At 45.7% G+C, this 11,115-nt stretch overlaps 1 protein-coding gene across 1 annotated transcript in view; it reads left to right on the forward strand.

Moving 5' to 3' along the window:
• The window catches only part of LOC138363972 (uncharacterized), a 140,071-nt gene extending 129,194 nt beyond the window's left edge, over positions 1-10,877 (forward strand). The window contains exons 7-8 of the mRNA XM_069323424.1: positions 4,491-4,704; positions 10,690-10,877. Of these exons, the coding sequence (XP_069179525.1) occupies positions 4,491-4,704; positions 10,690-10,877 (402 nt within the window). The remainder of the gene's footprint in view (positions 1-4,490; positions 4,705-10,689) is intronic.
• The last annotated feature ends 238 nt before the right edge of the window (positions 10,878-11,115 follow it).

Raw genomic sequence — 11,115 nt, forward strand, 5'->3', positions numbered from 1 at the left:
CTCCTCCCCCTCCTTCTCCTCCTTCCTCCTTGCCCTCCTTCTTCCTCCACCTCCTTGACCTATTATTCCTTCCTTTCTCGCACCCTCCTCTCGCTCTTCTTCTTTCCTCGCCTCTTCCTCCCTTCCTCCTCGACCTCACCCTCTTACCTTGGAATTCTTCCTCCTTCCTCCTCGCTCTCTTTCTCCTCCTTCCTCCTTGCCCTCCTTCTCCTCCACCTCCTTCCTCCTCTCCCTCCTCCTCCCTCCTTCCTCCTTGCCCTCCCTCCTCCTCCTTCCTCCTCGACCTATTATTCCTTCTTTCTCGCCCTCCTCCTTCTTCTTCCTTCCTCCTCGCTCTCCTCCTTCTTCCTCCTCGCCCTTCCTCTTCGTCCTCGCCTTCCTCCTTCCTCCTCAGCCCTCCTTTTCCCCCTCCTTCTTCCTCGCCCTCTCCTCCTTCTTCCTCCTCGCTCTCCTCCTCCTTCTACTCGCCCATCCTCCCTCCTCCTCCACCCTCCTCCTCATTCCTACTCACCCTCCTCCTCTTTCCTTCTTGCCCTTCTTTTACCTCCACTTTCTTCCTCCTTGCTCTCTTCCACCTCCTTCCTCTTCGCCCACCTCCTCCTTCCTCGTCGCCTTCCTCCTTCTTCCTCCTCGCCCCTCCTCCTCCTCTTTCCTCCTCGGCCTCCTCCTTCCTACTCGCCCCTCCTCCTCCTCCTTCCTCTCCTCCTCCTTCCTCCTCGCCCTCCTCGCCCTCCTTCCTTTTCCGCCTTACTCCTCCTTCCTCCCTCGCCCTCCTTCCTCCTTCCTCCTCGCTCTCCTCATTCCTCAACGTCCTCTTTAACTTCCTCCGCTACCTCATCGTCCTTCCTCCTCTGCCTTGACCTCCTCCCCCTTCCTCCTCGATCTCCTCCTCCTTCCTACTCAACCTCATCCTCTTACCTGGAATTCTTCCTCTTCCTCGACCTCTTCCTAAAAAATGAATGAAAATGATGAATTAACCGTTTATTATGATCTTGTTTCTTTTTACTAAATGTAGAAATATACTTTTATATTTCTACATTTATATAAATAGCAGCAATAAAAAACTACGTTTATGAAACATTTAAGGTTGCCACAAGGTTTCATTTTTTTTTTTTTAGCTAAACGATTAGTGCAATACGTTTTAGAAACTTATTTACATCCACACAAAATTAAGCATCTAATGCGTGAAAACAAACGTTGCCAATACCTTCCAACACTTTCCAGATACGTTGTGGCAACCTAAAATTGTTTCCTGGGAGGTGTTCTTGGAAGTGGAATTTCAACAATGGCACTGCAAGAGTTTGGATCTGGCTTGTTACCGTCTAAGCTCACCTGGAACTCCAGAAACTTTAATTTTTGAGCTGCCAGAGTGCACTTCTGAACATTAATTTAAAACCTGCTCGATCTAACAAAGAAAGTCTCAGTGGAGTCTCATAAGTGTTCACCAAACGTCCAGGCATATATTGCATCATCATCCAGGTATGTAGCGAGGGCCTTCCCAAGACTGGACTGAGTATGTAATTAATGGCCCTCTGAAATGAAGGGGGGTGTCTTTGGTCAAAAGACATCCTACAAAATTGATAAGGTTGCCTGCCCTCAGGAAATGCTGTTCTTCCCTTTTTCTCAGCACCGGTATTGCCCAATATGCAGACTTAGCATAAAGAGTGGAAAAGTATTTGCTGCCCGGAATTGTTCTATATATCCTGAATTAGAGATTAATTATAAATATCACCCTTAGTAATTTTGTTCACCTTCCAGTAGTTCACACAAAAATGGTAACTACCATCTGGTTTACGAACTAACACAATAAGAGACAACCATATCTTGATGATTTCGAGGCTTAGTGTTCCCGCGGCCCGGTCCTCGACCAGGCCTCCACCCCGAGGAAGCAGCCCGTGACAGTTGACTAACTCCCAGGTATCTATTTACTGCTAGGTGACAGGGACATCAGGGTGAAAGAAACTTTGCCCATTGTTTCTCGCCGGTGCCCGGGATCGAACCCGGGACCACAGGATCATGCGTCCAGTGTTCTGTCCTCTCAGCCACCGGCTCCCACCATAGTGACATACTAGGCTCTATCATGTCCTGTCTTAACATTTTCTGGCACTCATGCTGGATAACATTCTTTTCCTGTTCCGTGAGCCCATTGCCGGGTGAAAACAGGTGCATAGTCACCTGTTGGGATGGTGTGATCAGTTATATCAAGGAGACCAATCTGGTCATCCTCGGTTGCAAACAATTTTGGAAATTTCCATGAAATCCCTCTTAACACTTTTATCTGTCTGTGGAACATGCTGCAAATCTAGTGCTGATAATAATTTCTCTACATCTTGTATAATATTTTAACCTTTACTCGTTTATGTTCTTCAATGGTCTCTTACTCTCGGTAACATTTAATGCACTACATTGTGCTTTGATAGTTCGCATTTCAGATGACTCATGGTGCAAAATTTCTGAAGTGTTCACCAGAGATTCCAGAGATATTCTATTACCTGCTCTGAAGCAATAGGTTTTGTGAAAGATGTTGACTGGAATAAGTGCATCTTTATCAAGCACTACAATTAGATGGTGAGGATTTAATAACCTGTCACATCTCCCCCTCCCCATCCAGCCCGTTGACGCCATGAGGGGGCTTGGTGGCCGGCTGCTGGAGTGTGATGCTCCACGGGACGATCTTCTGTCCTTTGATAAGGCAGGAGCCTTATGCTCCTGCTGCTGTCTTCTCCAATTATACCGGATCGCTTTTCCTTTTCCTTATGTTTCGTTTTTCTCCCCCCCCCCCTCTTCTCCTATCTACTTGTCGTTTCCTGCCGATCTTTTCCTAGTTTTGATTATTCTTTTGGACTTCTTCTATTTTGACATCCAGGTGCTCTTGCCTGTAGAACTGTAGTACCTAACGTCGAGAGCGAGGGATTCTTTTATTGTCAATCCTCCTTTCGTCACTGAACGCGATCTCGACGGACTGACGGTTCTTAAGGTGGCGTGTGTGGGGCGTATACTCACGACGCACCCCTAGGGGACCCGGCATGATCGGCGATAGCTTCTTGTTGGGTGTCCTGCCACTAATTGTGGCTCCATGGTGGGTGTAGGGGCACATTCGTGAATGAATGTCTGACTCCAGTTTCATGTCAAATTCTGTTGTTCTTATCCCTTCTCAGGCTCGTGGGGTGGGTGACCAAGCCCCCGAGTCGGTCCATGTTGGAAGACTGGGCTCTGTAGCCCCCGCTGTGTTGGGCCCCGACTTTTCTCCTCCTCCCGACCCTCCTCCTCCTCCTCCCGACCCTCCTGACTATTCCCCTCGGCTCCTCTCCCCCCTCTGTTTGGATCGAGCCTCAAGCCCCCAGTGGTGACCACCTCGTCCCATGGCACAGCTCAGTCTCTAGTAGTGACTACTGCGCCTTTTAACTCCTCTCTCTGGGGGTTCTCAACGCCGTCCTCACCACGGGCCACGCTTGCTCGATTCCTTCCTGTACTGATGCGTTTCAAGCCTTGTTTGGTCCCGCTTTGTGGGCCAAATACTTTGATCTCCTCCCACTTGATTCTACGCCTCCTGACGATTTCTCTTCATAGGCACCTTGTTGATTCAGTAGATGCCTCTGTATCCTTCAACCCCACCCGTTTTGGTACACTTGTCATTGCTGCTGCTCCTCAGGATGCAGCCTCCTGCTTGGCCGCCTTTCCTGCATTGGCGAGACCCCCGTTCAGGTCTCCATGAACGCTCGGTTAAATGCCAGTGTTGGCACTGTTCTCCTCCCACACCATGTTGCAACCGGTGTTAGGAATCTAAAAGACTGCCACGAGGATATCAAGCATACCCTCGAGGCCCAAGGTCATTCTGTCCTTCAGGTGGATACGTTCACTCGTCCCCCTCGTGGTCGTCGCCGTCTGCCCCTTCGGGTTGTGAAGATTACCTTTAATGGTAGGACCCTTCTGCCCTCCTTCATTCTTGCTGGTGCCAGATGCTCCGTTCAGGGATATATTCAATCTCCTCGGCACTGCAATAAGTGCTGGAGGTTTGGGCATGGTGCCCTCAAATGCTCTAGTCCTGTCTCCCTCTCTCTGTCCCATGTGTGGGGGCGAGGGTCACTCTAAGTTGGAGTTCACTTCTCCCCAGGCTCGCTGCCTCAATTGTGGTGAGGCCCACCCTACCTTCTCCCGCACGTGTATACGTTACAAACTTGAGGCAGCCGTCCTCAACTTGAAGCACCGGGACAGTTTGTCTTTTCCTGAGGCTCGGCGCAAAGTTCATTGTCTCCCTCCTTTCGTTGGCGCGTCTTATGCTCGCTTGGTACACTCTTCCTCTCCTCGTCCTTCCCATCTTCCTCAATCTCACAACCGTCACAAGCCTTAGACCGGACACCCACCACCACCTCCCCTGTTCCTTTCCATTCTGTCCCGGAGGGTCCCCCTCCTGGTTCTCTGTCTATGGTTCCCCTTCTTTCTACCCAGTCTGTCATGTCTTCTGTGTCTTCTTTCTCCTCTCCCTCTAGTCCTCCTTCCCATCATTCTCTTCCGTCTCTTGGGTAGCCACCCCACCTGACTGTGGGGCCGATATCCATCGCTTTCCTGGTGATCGTGTTGTTCACTCTCGTTCTTCTTCTATTGAGACGCTAGAGTCTGTTGCCCAGTACATTGCTGCTGGGACACCTGTGTTTCTGAGTCACAAGCGGAAACCTGGCTCCTCTCATTCCTCCTCCCCGGCAGGTAAGAAGGCTTCGCTTTCTTATTCGCTCCCTACCTCTGATTCTATCGTTCCTTCCCCTCCTGCTTTGGTGGTAGAGCCCCATGTTCCTACTGTAGAGGTTTCTTTGGCCCCTGGTTCCGTCTTGGTTACTGCCCTTGCTGAGATGCGCTCCCCTCTTTCTGCCACTCCTCCTCCTGCTCTTCTTTCCCGCCCCTCTGGTTGTCTCCTCCTCCAGACCCCTGCTCATCCACCTCTGGCCAGTCCTCCTACTCCTTTCCCTCCTTCTTTACTCGGTTTACCCATCCCCCCCCCTATCCCTGACTTCGCTGACCCTGATCCTGACCCTGTGCTTCTTTAACGTGCTGTGTTTCTTTTTCACCTTTATTTCTTCTTTGTTCTCTGTTGCTGTCCTCTTTTTTTTTGTCGATGTCTATTCTTCAGTGGAACATCCGTTAATACCACGCCAATTTTCATGACGTCCAACTCCAATTTTCAGTTTTTGCCCCTTTATGTCTGTCTCAGGAGCCGATGCTTGGTGCTCGTCCTGGTCACTTCCGTGGCTATTCTTTTCTCCCTCTTCCCCCCCCCCCCAGCTGTTGCTGGGGCCCATAACTCTTCTGCTCTCTTGATTCGCTCCGATGTTCCCTTCGTCCCCTTACTTTTTTCATTGCCTCTCCACTGTTCTGCTGCCCGTGTCTTTGTGCGTAAATGGTACACGGTTTGTTCTATTTATCTCCCCCCCCCCCCACTGTCCCACAGTCTCTTCTCGATCTTAAACACCACCTGGACTCCTTGCCAGAGCCTGTGCTCCTGCTGGGTTATTTCAGTTGCCGACGTGCACTTTGGGGTGATGTGCTGACAAACACTCGGGGTCGCCTTCTTAAGCCGTTCATCCTCTCTTCTTCCCTGTCTCTTCTGAATTCTGGTGAGCCCACTCATTTGGACTCTGACTCGCTCCCTTTCCTGCCTCGATCTTTCTCTGTGCTTGTTATCATTTTACTTTGATTTCGCGTGGCGGGTCTTGATGACCTCCATGGGAGTGATCATTTTCCCATCCTTGTTACCTTTTTCTCTTTTCACTCTCCTCTCTCCTTCCCTAGGTGGCGGTTTGCCGAGGCTGACTGGCACCTCTTTACCCTCCGTGCTACTATTTCCTACCTCTCTGTTCTGCCACTCCCTCGCGCCCTCTTTCTTTTACATGGCACTTGTCGGAAAATCCGACACCATTTAATATATCATACAGACAGATAATAATTGCTGCTGTATTACCAACAAGTTACCCATAGAAAACGTAACTTGTAGTGGAATTACCGTCTAAAGAAAACGGGATATCATCACCACATACTATTATATTCACCACCTATTATGTTGGGAATTATTCTTAAATACATTAGTCTTTGGACTTTACCATCATAAAAACATCTCATATAAATTAACTTAATTATCAATATTAAAGTAGAGTAAATGTGACCCTTCTATCACTTATTGACATCTGGACAATGTAAGCTAGGCGTCAGGGTGAGGGAGGGCAGCCTTTGTTGTTGTTGTCACCTCCGAGACGCGTGGAGCAAATTCGGCTCCTATTATATCTGGACAATGTCGGCCAGTAGCGTCAATAGTATGGAGTGTTAGACATAGCCATTGTTTATACTAGACCAGAGGCACACGGGAGCAAATACGGCTCCTGTTAATTTTTCTTGGACGTAGTGTTATGGAAACCAAAGGTGTACCATCTTCAACACGCTGTCAACAAATCAAGTTAAGTGTTCTTTCCGAAACCCATTATCTATCATTAGTGGCCATTAATGTCATTGGGTAGGGTTAGCCGGTTAGAGCACGAGATAGCCTCAAACTAAAGGTAATTAAGCCAGGTCTTCATTGTTCCATGTACAGTGTTTTCTCTGAAATGCTTGTCATATATAGGATTCTGGCTTTACAGCTAGCGCCCTTTTAACAGGTCAAGACGAGGAAGCAAGACTTTGTGCACCAGTTACTGGGTGATGGAAGCTACCTCAAAGAGAATAATTTGGTGTCTACACCCTAGTTATACCTGGTGGACTAACCTGCTGTACTATAAGATAAGGAACCTCTTCGTATGTAGTCTATTACTGTAGTTTGATTGGCTGCATATATATAAATTAATATAAACCCCCCCTAATGTGTAGAGGATCGATTTGTGAGATTATGAGATTATTGCAGAAATACAGTCCACTTATCATTATACAAATTGCTATCGAAGTATATAAATTAACGTAAATATAAATTCATATAAATTAAATAAATATAAATCTCACAGGTCGGTTCCCACATTATTTGGTCCTTCGAACCGGATGACGGATTATTTGATCCTTTGAACCCACATTTGGTCATCTTAGTACCGGATGAACCAGTTAACCAGTGGATTCATTAAATATACTAGTGCAGTGTGATTTAAACAAAGCCAGCAGTCAAGACGGCGGCGTTGACTCGTGCGAGTTCACGAGCCCCGCTCAGTTCAGATCAGCTTCGTCAGTGGTTTCATGCACACCCACAATATTTGGTGGCGTGTTATTCTGTGAAATGACAGCGCTAATATAGTAGCCAGCCAAATTAGTGACTGTGTCGCGAGATTGTTCACGGATTTCGTGGTGTTAAATTTCGCGAGAGATTATCCACGAATTTTGTGGAGTTTATTTCGCGAGGTCACTAATAATATTTAATACTTCTAGATAATATTAGAAGTTTCATAGAGGCTAATTAAGAGGCTATTATCAATAATTGTGTATATTATTCTCCAAAATAGAGAATTATTTAATATATATTGCTCTAGTGTTCACAATATAATATTTACTAATTGCCAACCCACAACAGGGTAGGATATTTACCATTGACTAGTTGAACTATTATCGTTCATCCTAGTCCCATTATTACCATAGTCAGTTGTACTATGTTGAACAACCTAACACCATTAATGAATGGTCCAGACCCTATTTTGGGTGTAATTTGTATCAACTCGAGTTGAGTTGTATATATAATAATTTACTTATGATCATTACACCTTTGAGTGATTAATTAGTGTCTCTACCATCCTAGGGTGATATAGAAGAGCTAACCTAAAGGTACTTCCAGTGACACTGGTTTATCACTCAAATCATTAGTGTGTATGATTGTATATATATAATGTGTATTAATTTTAAGTGCTAACCTCTAGTAGAGGTAGGATTATTGCCTAGTGAGTGCAGAATTTGACCCTAGGCTACCATCAGTGCTTGTTCAGTATTATGAGCAGCCCAAGTACAAGCCCCACAAGGCTTCACCAACGAGCCAGTATGGATAATGCAGGGAGAATGAAAAGAACCCTTGCAGGTCTTAAAGGCCACTTAACAAGACAGATCAAGAAATGTGAAGATTTGTCACAACAATCTCAAGTTCATTATGCTGACCTGGAAAGCTATTATCAAGCAGCTGCAGGTAAATTTGAGCAAATCAAATGCCAAATAGCTCTCCTTGTGGGGACAGATTACTACCATCAATTCATCGGTAGCCCTAGTAAATATCAGGGTATAACCATGTTAAACTCTGCAGGAGGTAAATTACTCTCAGGCCCAGTATCAAGCCTGAGGAGACCTATGCCTGCAGATAAACAATACCAATAGAAATCTAAATTTGTCAGCTGATTATATTTCTCCAGTAGCATTATACTAAGGAGATTACAGCTGACTATACCAACAGAGGTTGATGTTAGTATCATCATTTAAAGCTGAAGATGAGTTCATGAGGCCTCAGTGGCAAATCAGTGAACAGTAGCCTAAAACAGCTACAAGTCACTGCGACCAATGTCACTGAACCCACTGCAGTCTCAGAACCATACTTTACTTTAATGATGAGCTATTCAATCTTCTGAATCAATTAACTAAATTAAACCCCAATAAATCTGATGACTGATTTGATACATTTATTATTTAATCAAGATGTATTCCATGGGCCTCAGTGTTTATATATCAGTGACCAGTTACCTGAACAAACTTCAAGTTATATCTAATGTCACTGATCTCATTGCAGTCCCTGAATCATACTTGACTGTAGTACTTGATCACATTCAGTCTTCTGGGTTAAATAATATGTATTTAGGCTTGAATATTAGCCTTTCAAGAGTTGACAGGGAAATGAAATCGCATTAGACTTCTAACCCCTGCAACTTTAGTACGGGACATCCGTCCTGTACGAACAGACACACAAATGTGTGATTACTAACTACTAACATCAAATTAATCTAATAATTCGAAGGAGGAGTATCGGTGTTCGTCTGTTCTAATTAGGACTTCGACCCGTGAGCAGCCCCTGGGGAATTATGTCGGAAAATCCGACACCATTTAATATATCATACAGACAGATAATAATTGCTGCTGTATTACCAACAAGTTACCCATAGAAAATGTAACTTGTAGTGGAATTACCGTCTAAAGAAAACGGGATATCATCACCACATACTATTATATTCACCACCTATTATGGTGGGAATTATTCTTAAATACATTAGTCTTTGGACTTTACCATCATAAAAAATCTCATATAAATTAACTTAATTATCAATATTAAAGTAGAGTAAATGTGACCCTTCTATCACTTATTGACATCTGGACAATGTAAGCTAGGCGTCAGGGTGAGGGAGGGCAGCCTTTGTTGTTGTTGTCACCTCCGAGACGCGTGGAGCAAATTCGGCTCCTATTATATCTGGACAATGTCGGCCAGTAGCGTCAATAGTATGGAGTGTTAGACATAGCCATTGTTTATACTAGACCAGAGGCACACGGGAGCAAATACGGCTCCTGTTAATTTTTCTTGGACGTAGTGTTATGGAAACCAAAGGTGTACCATCTTCAACACGCTGTCAACAAATCAAGTTAAGTGTTCTTTCCGAAACCCATTATCTATCATTAGTGGCCATTAATGTCATTGGGTAGGGTTAGCCGGTTAGAGCACGAGATAGCCTCAAACTAAAGGTAATTAAGCCAGGTCTTCATTGTTCCATGTACAGTGTTTTCTCTGAAATACTTGTCATATATAGGATTCTGGCTTTACAGCTAGCGCCCTTTTAACAGGTCAAGACGAGGAAGCAAGACTTTGTGCACCAGTTACTGGGTGATGGAAGCTACCTCAAAGAGGATAATTTGGTGTCTACACCCTAGTTATACCTGGTGGACTAACCTGCTGTACTATAAGATAAGGAACCTCTTCAATGTATGTAGTCTATTACTGTAGTTTGATTGGCTGCATATATATAAATAATATAAACCCCCCCTAATGTGTAGAGGATCGATTTGTGAGATTATGAGATTATTGCAGAAATACAGTCCACTTATCATTATACAAATTGCTATCGAAGTATATAAATTAACGTAAATATAAATTCATATAAATTAAATAAATATAAATCTCACAGGTCGGTTCCCACAACACTGTCTTTGACGCTGCCCTCGGCTCTATTCCTCGCTCTTCGTCTCGGGGAACGAGGAAGTGCGTTCCCCCGCGTGGAATATGGACTGTGCTCGGGGTGTCCGCTGTAAGCGTGCAGCCTGGAAGACACACCGCCACTGGCAGATGGTTGAGTCTTTTCCTTTGCTTCCGAAGGTGAGTGCGGTGGCCCGTAAGACCATCAGTATGGCTAAACGTGCATGCTGGATGTCTTATTTCTTCACCGTTACGTCCGAAACTCGTCTGCGACTGGTATGGAAGCGTATCCTCATGATAGCGGGTAATTTCGTTCCTGATACCTCGCCGGTCCTTTACCTCCGTGGTGCTCTTGTGGCGGACCCGTTGCAGGTCGCGATCGAACTGGGTTTCCACTTTTCATCTGTTAGCTCTGGTTCTCATCTTGCCCAATCCTTCCTTCTTTCCTTCCTTCGTAAACCTATTCTTGAATCTCATCCTTTAGATTTCTGTACCCATCTTCGCCTTCCCTATAACGATCCCTTCTCTCTCTGAGCTTCAGTCTGCCCTAGCCCTCTGCGGTTCTACGGCGGCAGGTTCCGATGGCATTCATTATGAGATGCTTCGCCATCTGAGTCTGTACATTCGGATCTGGGAGTCGTCGTCAGTTCCTGAGGACTGGCTCGATGCTGTTGTCCTCCCTGTTCAGAAACCAGAGTTTCTTGGGTCATCCCCCAAGGACTTCCGCCCTGTTGCCCTCATGAGTTGTCTGCAAGCTCTTTGAACGTATGGTTAACGTTCGTTTGATGTGGTTCTTAGAGCACTATCACCATCTCTCCCCTTCTCAATTTGGTTTTCGCAAGTGTTGCAGCACAACGGATGACCCAGTGAGCTTGGAGGTCTATATTCGTACTGGTTTTGCTGCAAAAACCTCCGTTGTTGCCGTCTTTTTGACCTGGAAAAGGCTTACGTCAGTACCTGGCGGTATCATATTCTGTCCCAACTTTATTCTTTTGGCCTTC

The sequence above is a fragment of the Procambarus clarkii genome, chromosome 12 (genome assembly GCF_040958095.1).
Source record: "Procambarus clarkii isolate CNS0578487 chromosome 12, FALCON_Pclarkii_2.0, whole genome shotgun sequence".
NCBI classification, from domain to species: Eukaryota; Metazoa; Arthropoda; class Malacostraca; order Decapoda; family Cambaridae; genus Procambarus; species Procambarus clarkii.